At 40.4% G+C, this 21,087-nt stretch overlaps 1 protein-coding gene across 2 annotated transcripts; it reads right to left on the reverse strand.

Moving 5' to 3' along the window:
- Window positions 1–4,002: 4,002 nt before the first annotated feature.
- On the reverse strand, window positions 4,003–19,330 carry C9orf72 (C9orf72-SMCR8 complex subunit). Of its 2 annotated transcripts, none has more exons than XM_032096312.1 (11): window positions 19,249–19,330; window positions 17,343–17,828; window positions 14,287–14,346; window positions 13,278–13,373; window positions 12,580–12,644; window positions 11,679–11,751; window positions 8,644–8,760; window positions 7,674–7,909; window positions 7,124–7,181; window positions 6,525–6,634; window positions 4,003–6,442 (listed from the first exon to the last, which is right to left on the reverse strand). In XM_032096312.1, exons 2-11 carry the CDS (start codon window positions 17,784–17,786, stop codon window positions 6,256–6,258), a joined length of 1,446 nt encoding a protein of 481 aa, XP_031952203.1. In that variant the 5' UTR covers window positions 17,787–17,828; window positions 19,249–19,330; the 3' UTR covers window positions 4,003–6,255. The 2 variants fall into 2 exon arrangements, with proteins under 2 accessions (XP_031952203.1, XP_031952204.1); XM_032096313.1 differs by lacking the exon at window positions 19,249–19,330 and adding an exon at window positions 17,974–19,217.
- Between the last annotated feature and the right edge of the window lie 1,757 nt (window positions 19,331–21,087).

The following is a 21,087-nucleotide window of genomic DNA, read 5'->3' on the forward strand; positions in this document are numbered from 1 at the left end:
TATCAGAAATACCACATTTGTGTGTGCATGTAGCAAAACTAGGACCAATGGCAAAAAATAATCAGGTGTGGGGTGCAGAAAGGAGCTTGGTGGAGTAAGATGCAAGGATGGCAAAAATGTCAGTGTAATATAAAAAAAAAAAGGAGTAAAGTATGAAGTCAGGTAGAGAAAAAAGGAAGGTGGATCACCTAGCAACAGCAGCACAAATGTCTGCAGATAGCAGTGATGTTGACCTGCATGCCCCAGCCTACTGGGATACCAAATGGACCCTCCTTGGACAACCCATCATCTGGATGGTGTCCATTAGATTTGGTGTGGGAGGAAATCACTTTGCACCTCCACACTAACAAAAATGTAATTTGACAGCAATTGCATGCTTGTATGTTTCACTGGACTTCAAACCTATAATTAACAGTGTCAAAGTCAAGCCTAACACCCTGCATTGTTATTTAATTACAAACTGGTATTCGATTGCCTAGATCACTGAGAACTTTGCTGTCCTACACATTTCCTTCTAGCACGATCATTATTAAAAAACATGTTAATCAAGTTTGCATCAGCTACCTCTCAAGTCTCCAACCTGAAGCGAAATTGTCTGACTTGGGCAGTTAGGATGCTAAAAGCAGACTGAACCCAAAATGTTCTTCGGCCTGCCAGCACCCAGTTCTCTGCCAAAACCTGGTATGAAGTTAATTAGTCATTACTTATTATCCAGGTCCCTTGTGCTCTCTGTGCTTTGTCTGTGGAGCTGCCTTTGGCTACTAAAAAAACCCCAAATGCCAGAAGGTCTCCTTCCTCCAGATTCTAGGTTATCAGAAACTATTTTCAAATACTGCTGTTACAGAGGCAGGGCAGAGAATGCAATGAAGGGATGCAGGATTAATCTCCAGTGAAGAGGCAGCCTGAGACAGACAGAAATCTCAGCAAGGACAAACTGCTTTGCATTTCTATGGATGAATGCTGAAGGCCAAAACTGCAGTTTCATCAGTCAGCTACACTACTAAACACTTCAGCAAAAAATATTGAATTTATGTGTAGGCTGCAGTACTAAATTTCAGCATTCCCTGACCTCTAATTTCTTACATTCCTGCTTCTACTGAAAACAAAAAGTCTGGACATTAGTCATATTTAATTGAAGCTGGAAGACACTCTCTTGTACTAAAATGAGGCCATTTTATAAATGGAAGAGAAACTGGCATTGAACTCAAAGTTTCATCCATTAGCTTTTGGCTGTTGTACAACTTCAAACATTTTGGCTTTTTGTTAGATACAGATTAGGGATGAAGCTTCAGATATTTGCCTTTGAGAATCAAACTCTTACTTTGAAACTCAGCCAAAAATATCTTAATTGATTTTACTAACTCACCCTTGCTTATATGTGTACATTTCCCTATCTTAAGTCTTTGTTTCCTTGCTATAGAGAGATGTTTCTACAGAAAGTCCTGATTAGCCCCCATCTTTCAATTATAGGACATGCTGCCTCTTAATTTTAACATGTGCAGATAACGTATAGATAAAGTATTCCTGATACCTATACTTTCCTTTTTTGGATTCATATACTAGCATACCCCCAGTTTTACTGGTGAACCCAGGGCCACCTTGAAGCTTTTGGAACGAAGTTCTGGTCAGAACAGACTGGACAATTCAATGAGCAACATTAACAGGAGCTGGCCTAGTCCAAGCAGGGGGTTGGACCCTCATCCTCCAGAGGTCACTGCTCACCTCAATTTTCTCTGGCCTAAGGAACAACGGCTGCAGCCTGCCCACCAGACCACAGCACCACAGGACACTTAGTGCTGATAAGGACATCAGAGGGTCTCCATTCCTATTCCTTCTCAGAGCAGGCTCAGCCCTGCAGTCAGACCAGGGCTCAGGATGTTATCCTGTGGAGCCTGGAAACCCTCCAGATAGAGAAACAGCACCACATCTCCGAGTGCATCCCCATTGCCCAGCTGGGCAATAAGCTTTCCTTATCTCCAGCCCCTCTGGTTCTGCTCAGCTCATCAAGACCCTAGGGCCTTCTCCCCAGAGCTGCCCATGGTCTCACAGGCATGGCTTCCAGAGCTCTGCCTGCCCAGGGCAGGGCTGCCCTTTTCTCCTGCCCCAAGGACATGGGGAACCCATCTTTACATCCCACTCATCCTGGTCCCTCTGGACAGCTGCCCTGCCCTCGTGCATATTGAAGTAATCCCTTACCTGGCACCACCTGCAAACCTGAAGGACTTGATCACCTCCTTGGGTCATGGATAGAGACACTGCACAAGACAAACCCCAGGGGAGACCCTTTGGGATCCCACAGGGCACCACCCTCCAGTCAGATATGACTCAGTGGCCATCACATCTGAGCCCAACCACCCAACCAGGTATGTACTGCTCTTGTGGTGCACCCACCCCCACCCTAACACCAGCTTGGCTAGAGGGACATTGTTGGAGGGTGCTGGAAGCCTTGCTGAAGTCAGCCTGTTACATCCCATTCCTCACGTCCTCAAATCCAATCATTTTATCACAAAATATAATGACGGGGATGAAGCATTATTCACTTTGTCAGTCTGTGCTGATAACTCCCAAACAGCTTCTCCTCCCTCATGTGGTAAGACACAAGGTCCAAGAGGACACATGGCATGATTTTGTTTGATACCTGAGTAAAACTGGTCAAGCTGCATTTCCTCAGATTGTCTTTTGGCTCTTTTCCAGTTGTCAAAGGCCTCCTCCATCTATGTGACAATAAAGACAGAAATATCTAAGAGAAAGGAACAATTACCATTTGCCATTCCGTATTAAGTAGAAATTTCTCCTTCCTCTGATCTTTTGCTTTTAAAAGCTGCCCAATGCTAATCAAGCATTAAAAATTCTTGCAGGGTAGCTCTATTATTTTATTTAGAACTGAAGTCAGACTTACTTGATGGCCATTGTCAGGAATGTATCCTTTATTTCATACTTCTGAACTTCAATTGAAAGTCTTCTGTGTTCGAAACTTTTGGACATGCCTACAACAGCATGGCTTTGAGAAGTGAGATAATTACTTCCTATAACTGAAATATTATTATTTACAACCTTGTAAATAACGACATGCTGCCCTGGAGTTCCCTTAGTGTTTCGCTCACATAGGAAGTGTAACAGGAGCTCTGTGTCAGGACACAGGTAAACAAGATCATGTTCTACTCTTGTGCAAAAGCCTACTCCACATACTAATGTGTATGGTTTGTGCCTCCTCGCTGCTGAAGAGGACAAAGTACTTGCTTTGTAGGCTCCAATTAGACAACAGAGGTGAGCAACGTGCCTGTTTGTCCCAAATGCTCTGGACCACATTCCTGTGTGCTCACAGGTCTGAAAATAGGAAGAGAAAGCTTTCTAACATTTTTTGCCAGTACAGAACCGAGTGCAGAAGTCCCGGAACTCTGCACTGGTGTATCATACTTCTGGCTTAGAGATAAGAACATTACCAAAATGCCTATTTTGCTCTGGAATAAAACTGACATTACAACATATTGATATTCAGACAGGGAATATCCTCTGTGGTCCTAACAAGTAAGACATTCCAGTGGATATCTTTCTGTGCTATCTTTATAGGTGTGCAAAGACCAGGAATAATGTGCTACTAAAATGCTTGAAAACACGACTTCCATTTAAAATCCAGCTGGAAGAAATAAATTTGCCATTTTCTTTTAAATGTAAGGAAATAAAATCCTGAAGAAAGGTATTCACTGACTGCTAGATAAAACATTTCTAAATTCTCACCTCTAGGATTAAAGCTTTTTAAAATTCATATTTGAGTTCATCAGAGGCATAGCAAGTCCCACGGGTCTCACCTTGAAATGAGTAAGTCCTTAACAGAAATGAAGGAACTAAATAACATGTGACTTTTATCAGTGACAGCAACAACCAAGCATAACTTTTAATTTAACAAGAAGGAAGAAAAGTCTCTTCTTTAATTCAAAGCATAAAAGATAATGATGCTGTCAGATATAGAACAGAAATTCTGCAAACAAACTCCAGCAACAATTAAAGTCCAAAAATTGGGCATGAATTTTATTAGAATACTTTGTTTCCTGAGCTAGATTTACAACACAACATGCAGATGCATTTAACAACATACTTCACTATACATTCTGCACTTGTGACAGCTGTGCAACAGAAGTAGCAACTGAATTTCCAGTTTTTAGTAACCTCAAAAAGAGAAACTTCAGTAAACAAACAGCTTGACTGTTAGTAGTGTCAGTGTTCAGTTTCCAATACTTATCAAGCTGAAAGGATTAATTTCAGCAGCAGATTTAAAGTTCTTATATTTTGACACACCTTCTACATTAGAAGTTTCACCAGTGTTTATTACATTTCTTTCACTATCTTAGACATGAGAGTAACAACTTAAGCACATTCAGGTTCTAATGCCTCGACTGAAAACACAGAAGGGAACAGCACTGGTAGAATGACAAATAGAATCTCAGCACAAGTAACTGATGTCAGCATAATTCTGAGAAGCTCTTTTGGTGAACGACCAAGCTTACTGCAAGAGTTCTACATGCATGTACAGCAAAAAGATGGCTCCAGAAATGTCAATTCTTTTGCAACCGGGTAACACTGATGATGCTAAGTCACAAAAATGTTAAACACTTGATTGAGAATCTTTGTCTTTTAGGAAATGTAAGGGTATTTTGGGCATCTAAATAAAGGACAGCATTTCTTTTAAAATCTGAGTATTAGACATTTCAGGAAAAGTTGTGAATCTAAGTTTTGTCTAACTTTTCTGCCTCACGGCACACAAGTAACACTAAAAAGTTATCTTGAAAACAGAAATGTATTTACAAAGGAGAGTTACAAACAAGGGAAGCAATAAAGCAGCCATGGCTTCTCCAATCAGTGCAGCTCTTTCACTTTTCCAATGAATATTGAGTTATTTCCTGTACTTGTCCAAAAGGAGAACACATACAACAACATGAAGCACAGATGTACTGGGTAAAAAAAAACCAGTCTGGATTCACCTGATACCACACTGCTCTACATGCTACAGAGAAAGAAAGGTTGAGGCATACCAATAGAAAAAGTGTTTTGATTTTCAATCTAAATTGGAGATATGCTAAGCTCAACTAAGAAGACAGGTAAGCTTAATGACTAGACCTAACTTACTAAAATGCTAATTACATTAGTTCATAGCTGTGCACATCTCTGAATTAAGGATTACTAAATATATTAATGGTGATGTAAATGAAAAAAAAATTAATCTTTTAGTTCGGCTATCACCTTGATGTTCTTTGGAAGAATCTAATACTTTAATCTGAATATTTTGTTAAGCATTGGAACAATCTGCCCAGGAAGTGGTAGAATCACTGGTCCTGGTAGAGTCCAAAAACATGGTTTATTGGTGAAACTGGCAATTCTGGGTTAATGGTTGGACTCCATGATCTTGAAGGACTTTTCCATTCTAAATGATTCTATGAACCTCATTGAAACTGACAGTGGAACTACCAGTAGCAGTTTACACAACAGAAAGACTGGCAACTGCTCTGGAATGACACAAGTCTTCTGTTTTGTGTTTTGAAAGACCTCAGTTAGCTGATCCTGGTTGGCACTTACATGTACAAAGTTGCTTGAGTAATGACCTAGTTGCCATGTGCAACGTACGGCTATTTAAGCTGCTAATAATCAACAATCTGCACTCAGGAGTAGCATTTCATAATATATTAAAAATTCCAAATATGTTTAAATGCTCTAAAGGGAGGAGCAAGTAGTGTTAAAAGAGGCAGATGAGGAAAGTAGTATTCCAGATTTGCACCACATATATAACAACAACAGTTTTAAAAACTGAAACTCTTGGAAGGTGCCTTTTTTGCAACTTCCATGGTTAGAGAGGACGTATGTACTGTTTTCTGTGGAAACATTGAAAATACTGACACAGCAGAACAGGGAAAATTTGACACACACCTGAAAGAAGTCTCTGGGGAATAGAAATTAAAATGCTTCTTTTATCATACACCAAAACATGTCCACATTTATCTACTAAGCCAATATGGCCAAGGGACTTCTGACAACATTTATTTTTACAATTAAAAAACACACAGAAGACACAAATTAATTAAAATCATGCTTATCTAGCTAAGTTGAAATTTCGTCTAACAAGACCCCTACTGCTTGGGATACACCTCAGTGTTACTGTGCTCCTGATGCTTCACTCTCAGTCGTTGATGCTTGTCACCAGTGTGGAGGTCACTCCACAGTCTCCTGCTCTGCAGGACTGCAATATCAGATGCAGAGAAGACCTTAAAAAGTCATGAGCATGTCACGTTCTTGTACACTAGTGTAGAACGGCCTCCCAAAGATAAAGGAGTGTAGACCCGGTTTAATCTTCTCAGCCAAAGCCATTATTATGTTAAGATCGCCCTCTGCTGTCAAGTCAAGATCTATCTTTAAGCTACGAAGAGACTTGAAAGGTTTTTTTCCTTTTTGCCTGCAAGGAAATAAAAACATGTGTTTTAAAAAAGAACAAAATAAGTTTCTCTAAACCTGCTTTCTATTATCTGTTCACTTACGTGTCATCCTCTATGTACTTTATTAAAGTTAAGGCTTTTCTGTGAAGGACTAGCAGAAATTGTGCAAGGAAAGTACTCCTTAGAGACAAGCCAGGCTTCAGGTGAAAGATCTGTTAAAAATTAAGAATATTAGGTAGACATGGAAATTCAAGAACCATTTCAAGAATGTGGAAAATAAAGAAACATTGCATACACATGTAACATATCCTTAATTATCGCAAAGCAGGCAAATAATAGCAGATTTGTATATATAATCAGCATGTCTTCTACATTTTCTATCAGCTCAGATACAACAAATGAAGCTGTATTACAATTCTGTCTGGATAATGATCTGAAATTATTCCCAGTCAGGCAGTTTTTTCAATACTTCAATTGTAGACACTATTGCACAGCAATAGAAAATATCCCTTGTTTTTCACACCTAAGCAGGAGTTTCAGTTTTATATTAGTATTTTCTTTCTACTTATGTAGAGAAGAATCATAGCAGTAGTATGAAAAAAAACTACCAAAACATGAAATGATCTGTTTGTGTTAAATTATCTGTTACTAGGGGTCAAAGTACTGAACTGTATTTCTTTTTTCTGAAAAGGAACAATTACCTGATCCAGGAAGGCTTTTACTAATGTATCTCTATGCAGGATATCTTGAAAGACATTTCTATAGAAAAGAAAACAAACCAACATGAGTTAATGCCAGTATGCGATATTAACCGTCTAGGAGTTGAGCATGGCAGTAGCATTACTGTTGACAGTCTGGCTGAAATGAAAAGTGAATTTAAAACTGTACTGAATTTTAATCCTGATATTTTTGAACGTAACACAGAATTTTAAACCACTCAGATGAAATGAACTAAATCCAGGAAAGCCACTGGGCCCTGTCAAATACACTTAGGTCTATTATATCCCTAATTAAAACAGGCAATAAAATTAACATGGTCAGAATTGTGACTGAAAATTAATTTCAATAATATTTGATGTAACCAAACTACGGAAGACCTGGTAAACTCTGCCAAAACAAATGTAACTACCAGAGCTGAAGAAGTTTTTTTGCTTTTAAGAAGCTCCATGTACTTTATTAACAAGTAGGCTCTGTACTCTACACTCTTGTCCCAAATCAAGTAGCTTTGTGAGATGTGAGAAGACTACGTACAGATCAGGTGTGAAACTCTCATCTGTGTGGATAATACGATCCTGAGACATTTCTTCATCTGAATTAGCTCTCCAAAATGCTGTCAGCTCAGATCTCATGTATCGTCGTTGGTTATATATGTGTTCATGACAAGGGGGCATCTGCTTTACTGTATTGACATCCACATCTATATGTGTAGTAGGGTATGGGGCATACATTACTTGACGAAAGGGCAACACAAAGCTTCCCGTTGCATCCTGTTTCAGTGAAAAAAGAATACCATTTTAGTTAAAAATGCAAAGCTGTATTGGGACAAAACAATATTAAAGCATCATACCTAAATTTTATAGCCCATTTGTTTAGATGTATTTTATTTGGGACAACCAGTGGTTGTCCAGTGTGGACTGGTGTAGTCCAGTACTAAGTCCTTAATACTGGATGATTTCCTTAACAAAACAGTGAAAACAGGTACTAAGGTGACCTGTGTATTACAGTATTGCATTACCTGGTTCATGAGCCCATGAGCACTACAGTATTATAGCTATCCTGTAAGTTCAGACTGCTTACTAGAGCAAGAAGCATTCTTTTTCTATTCATCTTCACCCGTTGCTACAGACTGTTTAAAATACTTGGAAACTCCAGACCTGGTGTGACTGTTCTTCCTTGGTTTTGTTAAAACACAAAAACTTTAATGCCTTTTGGGATTCTAGCCCCAAGCAGACAAAAGAGTATTATTATTGTACCTCAAAGGACACGAGCAATCCTGAACAATCCTCAAGAAACAGATGTATCATAGAAAAGACTGGCTTGGAATTTTAACATGAAGATAATTAAAAGGAAAGTTACCGTGCCAGAGAAGATGATATCAAGGGAATATAACACATATTTTTGAATATGAATGTGTGCATGTGTGTGCATATCATACGCACAAACATACACTGAATAATGTTCTTAAGCTACAGAAGAACAGAACTTTCCTGAGCATACTTACTTTGAGTAAGCCTTGAACAAAAAGTCCTGACTCATATCTGAAAGAGCACACACTTCTACAAAGTCTGGAACACTTCCGCTCAGACGGTGTCAGAAACAAGCACAATGTTCTCACAATCTGCATTAAAAAGAACAGTTTTGAAAAACATGAAAAGGTAAGGAAGTAAGTCTGACTAGACTGTATTAGGCATTTAAAATGATGAACAAAAGAGTTCACCATGCTTATTAGAAAAGCCAAAACTTTATAAAAAGCCACAGAACAGTGACATGCTTACTCTTACTTATTTTTTAATTACTAATGCTGTAAGCTATACTATTCCAACTTCTTGTCAAACAATGAAAAAATCCAACACTTTTTTGCAACCAAGTTTGCTTTTTATCCAATTAGTAGAAAAAATCATTTTTGTCTTCTACATTTTTCTTTTCATAAACATGAGCTACTGTGATTACTTTCCTAGCCTTTTAAGCCTCTTAATTTATTCACTCCATATTGAAATAGCAGTTATTGTCTCAAATCAGGCACAGTCAATTTTGTAAATAAGCATCCACGCTTATTTCCTCAGTAATTTCCTTAAACTCTCTCTTAAAATGAACACTGGTACTTCATCATCCATCTTCAAACTTCTGGGCTGAAATAGCTACCAGTCATCACTCCAAACACAACATGTATTCCATTCTGCTCATCTTCCAGTCTTAACGTGTGGTGTCCTATCTGTGTCTGTAAGATATTTGAAAAGGCTCTGTCCTTGCACAATGTGTTTCCACAGTACCTAAAGCAATGACAACATAATTTCTGACTAGCGCTTTTTGTCACAATGTGCCACAAGTGTTTTTTTTACTTGGAGGCAAGCTGAAGGATGCTATTAAGAAAGCAGTTACCTCCGAACAGTTGTACTGTGACACAAGAATGCTGCTGATAAGAACATGAGTAGAATTAATTTATAAAATTTACCCTGGATGGATCTTGAGGGTCACATTCTTTTACACTGTTTTTTCCTATACTGTCTAGCTTATCGATATATTATTTTACAAATTCATAAGAGTTTAGATATTAAAACTTATTTATTAACTATTTAATCATCCATAAGCTTTTTATAACTACTTAAGCTTCTAACATTTCCTCTTGTATTATATATAGCATAGTGTGTACATATAAAACACTTCTCTTAAACATGTAACATTTCCAATAACTCAACTGTGTTTAAATCTTACATCTCTGAAACAATACATATTAACTGCAGTTAGTTGATTTCAGCTAAGATCTGAGAATTTTCTTTTCTCTGGTTTGCCTGTTGCGTGTGGGCATCAGCATGTTGATTTGATCAGAAGTACTTTACCACTGATGGTAACACACATGAAACAGTGCATTCCCTCTGCCCCAACTTTTATAAAGCATAACAAACTGTTTATTTCAAAACATAGGTTTACTAAAGGTGCCTTTAATTTTTTTTTTAAAACTGTTGTATTTCATTACGGCAAGAAGCCCCATATACTATAAAATACATAATATATAGTAAGCATAGTCTGCAAGTAATATATAATATATTCAGCAGGCCCACTGTTCATCATTTTTATTTTACATTGAAGAAATAGACAGAGGTTCCACGAAACACAAGCAGCTCATGACACAGAAGTATGTTTACTCCCCAGTGCAGGAGAAATTACGGACACACTAATTGCTTAAGAGCATACGGGCAATACTCAGTGACATGGGTATTGTCTGTGTACTCACTGCTACCAGGACTCCCCAAAGCTCAGTTCTGGGCTTGGTCCTGTTCAACATCTTTATTGATGATCTGGATGTGGGGATTGAATGCACCCTCAGTCAGTTTGCAGAAGACACCAAGCTGGGCAGGAGTGTTTATCTGCTCAAGAGTGGAAGGCTCTGCAGAGAGACCTGGACAGACTTGATCAATGGGCCAAGGACGAACTGCCAGAGGTACAAAAAGGCCAAATGCTGGGTTCTGCCCTTGGGTCACAACAACCCCATGCAGCGCTACAGGCTGTGGGCAGAGTGGCTTGAGAGCTGTTCAGGAGAAAGGAACCTGGGGGTGGTGGCTGACGGACAGCTTAATATGAGCCAGCAGTGCACCCAGGTAGCCAAGAAGGCCAATGGCATCCTGGCCTATATCAGCAATAGTGAGGCTAGCAGGACCAGGGAAGTGACTGTCTCCCTGTACTTGGCTCTGGTGAGGCCACAGCTCAAATACTGTCTTCAATTCTGGGCCTCTCGCTTCATAAAGGACATTGAAGTGCTAGAGTGTGTCCAGAGAAGGGCAACAAGGCTCATGAAAGGACTTGAAAACATGTCTTACAAGGAATGGCTGTTTAGTCTCCAGAAGAGGAGGCTCAGAGGTGACCTCATCACCCTCTACAACTCCTGAAAGGAAGGTATAGTGAGGTGTGGGTCAGTCTCTCCTGCTGTGCCTGCAGTGAGAGGACAAGAGGAAATGGCCTTAAAATGAGACAGGGGAGATTCAGATTACTTATTATAAAACAAATTTTTGCTGTTAGGGTGGTAAAACACTGGAATAGGTTGCCCAGGGAGGTGGTGGAGTCCCCATTCCTGGAAGCGGTTTAAGAGATGTCTGGATCTGGCACTGGGTGATGTGGTTGAGTGGATAAGGGGTTACAGTGGCAGTACCCAGTGGATGGTTGGACTGGGTGACCTTAGAAGTCTCCTCCAACTTTGATGCTTCTGTGATTGACATAATTGAAAAGGGCAAGGGCAGTCAGTCTCTTCAATCTGTGTATTTTAGCTAACAAACCTAATTTTCAAAGCTCAGACTCATTTACTACTCATTTATATACTGTATCATTAAATACACTGGTTTTCTTATTGTTGTCAGAATACAACTGAAAGGCAATTTTGAGGCGGAATTATCTTCTGCTAGACCAGGCAGCTCAAGACAGCTAGACAACAGTACTCCTTCCCTCTTCAGCCTCAAGTATGTTTATAGATTAACTTGTTCCAAGTAACACACTAACACTCCTAATAACCAGCATTTAAGTTTGGTTTATTACAAAGCATGTTACCTTATTAACTTTTTCTGCACTGCTTCCTACGACTACAGAACAACCACAGGTCTGCAGGTGTGAACTAATTGCACTGCAAGTAAAAACAGACATAGATTAATGTATTTTAACCAGATCTTTCAAATGAAACAATTACCACCTTCACAAGCAGGAAAAAGTGTTCCACATACGAATATAGCCTATATGCCCATAACCACAGGACTTTAAACAGCAGAGTAGGTTACTGCTGAAATACAAGTTCAACAGTTTCCTCAGTACTGAAAGCACACATGATGGTGTATAAATAGATGTCACCAAGCACTACACACACATATGAATGCAGTTACGCAGGAGATACTATGAAAGGTAACAGAACATCAGTTAAAACCTATGAAATACATCCTTTCCCCCAGGAAGAGACCAAGTTGCTCTCAAGTTCAACTTATTTCCATTTAAAAATTAAAAACAGGGGGTAAAAAAAATACGCAACTCAACAATAAGCATGACACATGGCATACCATTAATGACTCTTATTTAGAGTTTATGCACAACCCAGGTTTTTAGCTATTAAAAAAAAAAAACAACCCAAGATTTTGACTTAAGAGTCTTATAAAATTAAATGTAGGTATCAAAGAAAAATTTGTATTTGATAGGAATTCTATTATCAAACAAATGATCCTGTGACAACACAATCTACAGAGATGCAGCTATTGGCCCAGAATCATTCTTCGAAAATGACAGAAGCTTTTGTAACATTTTAATGACAAAAATCTCAAAAAGCCAAATACCTGTCATTGTTCCCCCTCCTATAAAAAAACCTATTGTAATCCGAGTTCACATGCACATGCAGATAGATACATTTAGATGCATACAAAAGTTTAAATCATTTTACTACAGCATAAATCAAATCTGAATTTCATACTTGAGGAGAAAGCCTTCATGGCAACTATCCCCAATGTCATCATCATTTAGCACTGTGTCACTTATCTGAAATGCAAGTAAATATAAACAAAAGTTAGACAACGACCTGATCACCTTCAAATTAATTGATTTTTTGCTTTGATAGGTGGGAACTGTTTGGGAACTATTTAAGTTAAGTTGTAAGACTTCCCCAAAAAGCACAATCTTAAAAAGACCTGACTTCAGACAAAGCATTTTGAAAAAGAGAAAGTCACTTGATTATTAAGTCTTCACCAGTCACAAGTCAGGTTCCTCCTAGTGTGTTTTTTTCTGTAAAAAACGTCCAGACTACTTTAAATTAGTGCATGTCAGATCACTTCTCCTTCCACAAGAACACTGTAACGTGCTGAAACAGGTATCAACATCAAATCCATTAATCTGCCCATTCATTTTGGTTCGCCTCAAACTGCCTTTCCACTCGTAAAATGACATCATCCTATGCAGTCAATTTTGCTAACTGAGCACCATAAAAAATATTGCCATTCCTTAAAGCACTTAGGAGAACTTGATGTGAAGAAACAGAAGTATGTAAGAATTTAGGAAAATGGGCATTTTCTATGGCAAAGTGAGTGACCAAACTAAAGAGCCAGCACTATGTTTTACCCAGAGGGCGAAAGCCACTTTTAAAAAATTCAGAATACAAATAAAACAAGAACTTACATCTATTTCCTCTGGAACACTGTGTGATTTCATAGATGAAAGGAGTTCCATTACAGGAATGACTTCTCCTGTCAGCATTGGAATGATGCTCTGACCCTGCACAATAAATAAAATGCATGAAGTAAAAGCACATTGGGTAGTATTAGAAGTTACTGCTAACATGAACTTGCAGTATTACATGCAAAACATCCTTAACTTCCTATTGCTTGGAAGGGTAGTATGAGCAGAAACCGATGCATTTTGATGAGCAATTTGTTCATCAGTAATTATGAACTGGAAACATGTATTTGGCTTCTCAATATCATGCCTAAAATGTATTTCCGGGTCTTATGCTAATTTTCAACATCAGTTTTGATTGGCCTGGACAAGAAGTATTTGAAGTGAGATAATTTGATCATACTATGTTATGTGCAATCACTGTTAAGCATTTTACGTTTAAGTCTGATGTTTTAACAATGACTGGAAACCAAAACCAGGCATATTACTCATTAACATACAAAAAGTCTTTCCTGACTTATCTATCACAAGAAAATGAAGCCACAATTTTACATTTAGAGTTTCAGAAATCAAATTCTTTTCACAGTCTTATCCATTAAGTCTCCAAGCACATTCCAACATGACAGACTCTGTATGTCTCTGCAATTCAAAAAGGTGACCTAACCTAATGCAAAAACAACCTTGACAGGAGGCTGGGATGACTCTATGGAAGCTGCCACCTTTACAGAGCTTCCAGTTCAAGGTAATGAATTTCCTTTTCTGAAAGGTAATACTCTTCACAAATTTCTACTTTACCCCTAAAGTGATGAAATATATTTTCCTTTGATTTGATCACAGCTTCCATCATCCTATCTCCAGAAACTTTGCCTACTGTGCAGGTCACATTATTAGCCAGTCCAATGCATCTTCCTGGATCCCAAAAATAAGAAGCACCACCAGCTTCTACAGTCACCTGATGCAGTCAAATGGTTTTGCAATGGTGGACCATATGCACCCACCTGAAGGCCCTTACCTGATCCTCCATTCTTTCCGTGCCTTCCAAGACAATCTTCTGGAAATGTTCTTGCCTCTCCTGAGCAAGAGAAGCAGTTAAATATAAACGCTCTGACATTTGTTCATGTATGTATGCACACAACAGTCACACAGTACAGTTTCTTCCCTGTGGAGTCATGCTTCTTAGATTCCAATTTTAATGTTCAAGTCTTTTTTCTTTTACAGAGTTGACTTTAGGAGGAAGTGATGCCATGCAACACAGATCAACGCTCCCTGCTCTGCCCTCCACCACACATCTCCCACATTTGGGCAGGAACAGCAGGAAAGGGAGGGTTTGATGAAAATGTCAAAACGTTCTTCACTACAGATCAAGAAAATGTCATATGATCAGATTATGGTGAAGAATTCCATTTTATGTATGGATTTTTATTTTCAAACGGATACAGTATAGATTGAGGATTCCTGGTGCAACGAGAAAAATAAGATCTTCGGAGCAAGAAAAATTATTTGACTGGGGAGGATAGGAAACAAAAGACTTTTTTTTTCCCCACTCTTGAGGCACTCACAAGTCTTCAAAGCATTGTCTTATAACCAAGTACAGGAGACATGAAACCTCAAAGTACACAAAACACAACGTACAAGAGACTGAACAAAGCTCTGAAAACAGACTCACCAGCAGCTGAGTAGCAAACTGCATTTAAAATGAACTTACAATGGAATAAAGTTATTATTCACAAAGAGAATTTGGCGTTCATCACTGGAGCATCAATACAAGTCACTAAAAATAGCAGATGCTGGGAGAACTAATGATATCTTTTGCTAGATGCTGACAGGTTGTTGCATTTTTATTGGTTACTCATTAGTTTCCTGTGACTGATCTAGCCAGAGTTAATCAACTTCAAGTGTGAAAAGAGTTTGCAAGAGGTTTTTTTGAGCAGATGAACAAGGAATAATAGAGTAGTTCGCCCTAAAACTAAAAAAGTAATAAAACTTTTCTAACCATCTCAAAGATGCATCAGTGAAAAATAATACTGGAACAACACAGATTCATTCAGGACACCTCCACCCTTAATTCAGAGGAGGAAGACATCCTTGACAATGATTTTAAAAAACTTCAGTCTTCTTGAAGATAAGGCTGAACAAATGGTGTAAGCCACTTCTTTTCAGAAACCTACCTGTTCAAAATTATTAGACAAACATACAGAGCATAAACTGGAGTAGGCGAAAGGGGTTTCTAACCCCGTATTGATGATTTGCTCAGAGTTGCTTGTCTTTCTTTGCCAGTCTGAACACCGCTCCATGCTTCTCCTTATTCTTGAGTTCAGAAGGCTTCTTCTCATCTCAAGTCTAGCTGGAAATGTTGTCTGGCTTTACACAGAACTAATGAGAGCTAATAATCACAACTATTAGAACGCCCAGAACAGATACACAATACCTTTCAGATAGGACTTGAACACTTTTTGTTTTGCTGTATGTAACCACAGCTGCTAAACTGCCTCAAAATGCAAACTACAGAATGAACCACTTAAAATTCATTACTGTTGTTATGCTTATTCTACAACAATTAAATTTTAATCTTCATTTTTCAAGCAGTTTTCTCTTTTCTAAATAAGACTGAAGAACTGCAGGTATATGCAGGGATCTGTGATCTCCCACCAAAAAAAGAAAAAAAAAGGAAAAGATAATAAATGTCTATTTCAGAATGCATCACTGTCTCAGCTAATTCAACTGACCTACCTGCTTCAAGAACATCTGAAAAAGAATGAAGAACTTAATGACTAATTTCTGAGAAAGAAAAAATTAGTAAAAAACATTTTTTTGTCATTCTCGACACTGCTTGAAGATTACTGCTGCTGTGGAAACATACTGGTACGGAGCAATATCTGAAAACTGAGAAAATGTATCATAGCTAAAAATAATGGCTAATGCTTATTTGACCACTCACACTAGAAGTCAGTACAGATGACAGTAACTGAGAGAAGCAATGTAATCAAGAACATGAGGGAGCATTCATTTACATCAAAACCACTAACTTCTAGCAGGGTTTTAGAAGACTAGATAAGGAATTAAATATTTGTGTTTCTACTATATTGAAAAAGAACTTTATGTAGTATCCTTCCTCTGAAAAGTAAACCCCAGAAAGTGTGAAAAGCCAGTGTTTCAGAAAGCACTAGCAGACATCATCAGGCAATACAGCAAAAAGGACACACCACCACAAAAATAACATCAGCTTGTTATTTCTGTAATGAGATCAGATAAGAGCACCCAAAGAGTAAGGCTGAAGTATGTTGACTACAGGTATCAGAACAGAAGATTATCAAGCAAATGTGCATCACCATATATACTACACCTGATGTGCACTCTACTGTTCTAAGACAGCTTGGACTCCATGAAGATGACAAAAATTTTAATTTTTACCATTAGACTCTTATTTATTTTCAAGAAAAATACATAAAAGTTTTCACTTAATAAGGAAATATCCATGATTTCCCAAAGGTAAGAGTTCCAGTGCTTAAGAAAACTTCAGCAAGTATTTCTTCTTGAGTTTCAGAAGTAGAAATATTTGGACTAAAGCAGAGGTATTTTTGTAACTCCCTTTAGTTCTACACAGTTTAAGTCCTGACAAACTCTTTGTTAACACCCTCTTTTAAAAAAGTAAAACAGTACCAGCACTGAGAAGATTAATTGCATCAGTTCCCTTTTCTGGACCTCAACAAGGAAAACCATGATTTGAAACACAGTAAATTTACAATTATACCTAGTTTAAATACACAGATTAACACAATTAAAAGTAACAATTTATATAAAATTCAGAGAGATGAAAAACGCTACAGGAACCCTCTTTCAACTACACAGTCTCATAGAAGTTATACCACCAGAATAAATCCTGTGGCTAAAAATCCCAGCCTTTAATTTGCTGACATAATAATTTGATAACCTTTAACCTTTAAAACTGTGTAGAGACCAGCCTTTTCTGACTTTGTGCGTCCAGATTGCTACAGAACAGATGTCACAGCATCTCATTTGCTTCTGCAAAAGACAATCTAACAATTAAGTAATAAACAATAAACTTACCTTATGCATCCATATCCTTCCTTTCCTTATAATATGTGTTAACCTATCCACGCACACTCTGTGAAGTGGCAGGTAGAAGCCAAGTTCACTTTGCGGAAGTATAATTGATAGTCCGTATGTGCTTCTGTCTCCATTCCAGTTTCCATCAAAGATTAATGACACAATGATTACTTTTTTTTCCGCCAAAACAAAGAACTTCACATCTATTGCACCACTTTCAGCATTCCGTAGTATTTCTCCATTCAGGGTGTGGTTAGCAAGAAAAGTTATTTCACCGTCACTGAGAAGAACCTGTTCTGTCTTTGGAGCCCAGATATGCCGCACTCGGGGGCCAAGAATATTGTCCCAGTAAGCAAAAGTGGCAGCTAATAATGGTGACTCGCCACTCAAAGAGATCTCTGTCTTAGCAACTGCAGGAGATGGTGGTGGACAAAGAGCTGACATGACTGTTTCCTCTCTCTTTCGTAACCGAAATGCTTACATTACCTAAAAAAACGTTTTGCAGGAAAAGAAAGTTAGAACGGCCCTCATAATTATCTCATCCTCTTTTTACATGGGCAGGTAGTGATAGGACTTGTTTTAAACCAAGACAGGAAATATTTAGACTAGATGTTAGCAAGAAATCCTTTACCATGATGGTGGTGATGCACTGGAACAAGCTGCCCAGAGAAGAGAATGCCCAGTCCCTGAAAATGCTCAAGGCCAGGCTGGATGGACCACTGAGCAACTTGATTTAGTGGAGGGCATGCCTGCCCAGAGCAGGAGGCACTGTAACTACATCCTCTTTATGGTCCCTTCCAACCAAAGCCTTTCCACAATTCTTTTGTTTCCAAACAAGAAGCAACCTGACTTCTTCACTTGAGATTTCATCACACACTTCATTTATTCAGGAAGTGTGTATGTATACATATATACATGCCACGTAACAAAGTGGCATGCTTTACAATCATTAGTCAGACCTCAAATGCCCTTTACTCGCTACAGAAGTATGATGAACCTGCACAACATACAGCTTGTGTAAGAAAACTGACATGATAAATACATCCTTTACATCACACACAAGGCGTTATGATACAAGTGCTCAGCACTTTATAGAATGCATTGATGGGTAACTTTTTATCTTGTGTGGACACAGTCCCTGAACATTTTCCTCAGCAGTTTTCATCAACTCTACAGCTTCCCCATTCTGATGAGGCTGAAGAAGCTAACGGGAAGTTCCATCTTCTCAAAAAGTTATGCTAGTTACAAGAAGATATGAAATAAAAAAGGTTTGCAAAAAAATTCAACCAAGGACAGAAAACTGTAACAAGCCAAAACCCACTCATCCTGAGGAAAACCTCACATGAGCAGAAGGCAACCTTCCTCTCCTCTCTGCCTGCAGCACTCCACATGACAGCAGCAGGGAATCCCACCCGGGACCGCAGCTCTAACTCACCACAGCTCTGTATCTGAACCTCTTTTTTCCTTTTTTATTTATTCCCTCACAGCAGAAGAATAAAGCCTCTTTCGGTCCGGCTCCTTCTCAGGAGGCAGCCGGTGCCCCGCCCGAACGGGGAAGCCAAGGCCACCTGACTTGGCCATCTAACACCGTGACTTTAGGATTTTCAGGGAAGACAGGGCGCCAGCTACCCCTACTGACTCCTTGCACCCACGGGCTGAGGCTCGCTCTCACCACCACTTTTCCAAACGCGCGGCCGCTGCCACCTCGGCGGCTGCGGCACCTCCGCGCTCCCGGCCCGGATCAGGCCCGTGTCGCACTGTCCGCGTCTGGCCCGAACCTTCAGGGAAGGCGGCGGGGGGGCAGCTGCGGAAGGGCCCCGCCCGTTTCCCCGCAGAGCAGAAGGGCCGCCAATACCGCTCCCGTCACTAACCCAGCCCCACCGCCCCAGCCCCGCGCCCGCCTCACCTCTGCTCCGGTCGCCGCCCCGCGCCTGCGCCGCCCCACCCCTGCCGCACACGGCGGGCTCCGCAGGCGCGGCACCGCCCCGGGCGGGAGCCGTGCCGGTGTGACCTCCCTGGGCGGGGCAGCCGTGTGGGTTGTGACCGCCCCGGGCGGGAGCCGTGCCGGTGTGACCTCCCTGGGCGGGGCAGCCGTGTGGGTTGTGACCGCCCCGGGCGGGAGCCGTGCCGATGTGACCTCCCTGGGCGGGGCAGCCGTGTGGGTTGTGACCGCCCCGGGCGGGAGCCGTGCCGATGTGACCTCCCTGGGCGGGGCAGCCGTGTGGGTTGTGACCGCCCCGGGCGGGAGCCGTGCCGATGTGACCTCCCTGGGCGGGGCAGCCGTGTGGGTTGTGACCGCCCCGGGCGAGAGCCGTGCCGGTGTGACCTCCCTGGGCGGGGCAGCCGTGTGGGTTGTGACCGCCCCGGGCGGGAGCCGTGCCAGTGTGACCTCCCTGGGCGGGGCAGCCGTGTGGGTTGTGACCGCCCCGGGCGGGAGCCGTGCCAGTGTGACCTCGCCGGTCGGGAGCTGCTGTGCGGGTGTGTCCCTGGTCGGGGGGAGCGGGTCGCGTCTGGCGGGGCACGGTGGAAAGAAACAGGGCCAACCCAGTGCAGTTTGTGGAGGAAACCAAAAGACGAATCTTGTTTCGGGAGCATCCAGCACAATTTATGGAGGGGCTTTTAGGCCTAAAAGAGGAAGTTGGTAATGACTGGATTGGGTTGATGAGGTGCTCGTGAGCGAGGTTGGTTTAGTGTTGCAGGTACGTCGTGAGTACCTTTAGTCCTCTTAGTTAAGCTGTCGTATCTGGGTCCTTCAGGGACTCCAGAGGGGAACTCATCATTAGGAATTGTAGTGATAGAGCAAGGAGGAATGGGTACAAATTGAAAGAGGGGAAATTTAGATTAGATATTGGGAAGAAATGCTTTACTGTGAGGGTGGTGAGACACAGGAACAAGTTGCCCAGGGAAGCTGTGGATGCCCCATCCCTGGCAGTGCTCAAAGTCAGGTTGGACAAGGCCTTGAGCAGCCTGGTGTAGTGGGAGGTGTCCCCACCCATGGTGGGAGGGTTGGAACTGGATGGTCTCTAAGGTCCCTTCCAACCCCTTAATATTCTATGATTAAAATCACCACAGTCACTTATATGTTAGAGGCATTTATTTATTTATAGCCTAGAAAAGAAACCAGAGGAGTCTCCTGAAGTGCCCTGAGGACTTGTGTCTTTGGCAGCTTGAACAGGCCCACACAGGAAGTCACAAGAGACCTGAATGTGACTTTTTTTTTGAGCCAAATTTAATCACAAAAATCACTCTCCTCAAAATTCACAGAATCATTGTGGTTGGAAGGGTCCTCTGGAGATGACCCCATCCAACCTCCCTGGCAAGGCACAGTCACCTAGAGCAGGTTATACAGGAACGTGTCCAGGTGGGTCTTGAATGTCACCAGAGACATTCCATGACCTTGCTGGACAGCCCGTAAAAATTCCTTTAATGATAGACGATTGAATAGCATCACATTGAAAAATGTAGTCTTCTGCCAGCTAAAATTTGCCTTTTAGATTACTTTAATTAATGTTTTCAAAAGCAAATACTGAACATGAAATTACTTATGTCTGTGTGTTGGATTGTAATTTTAATTTCTGAGAAGCAAAGCTCCAATAAAAGTAAAAAAGAGACAAAATTTATGTAACCATTACAGAAAAGCTTGGAGAAATAATGGAATTAAACTCTAGTTCGAAAAGTTATTGCTATTTAATTTGTTTAATACAAGGATTAGGCATCAAACTATGGAATTTCATACTTACCTCTT

This window comes from Corvus moneduloides, chromosome Z, assembly GCF_009650955.1.
Source record: "Corvus moneduloides isolate bCorMon1 chromosome Z, bCorMon1.pri, whole genome shotgun sequence".
Taxonomy (NCBI): Eukaryota; Metazoa; Chordata; class Aves; order Passeriformes; family Corvidae; genus Corvus; species Corvus moneduloides.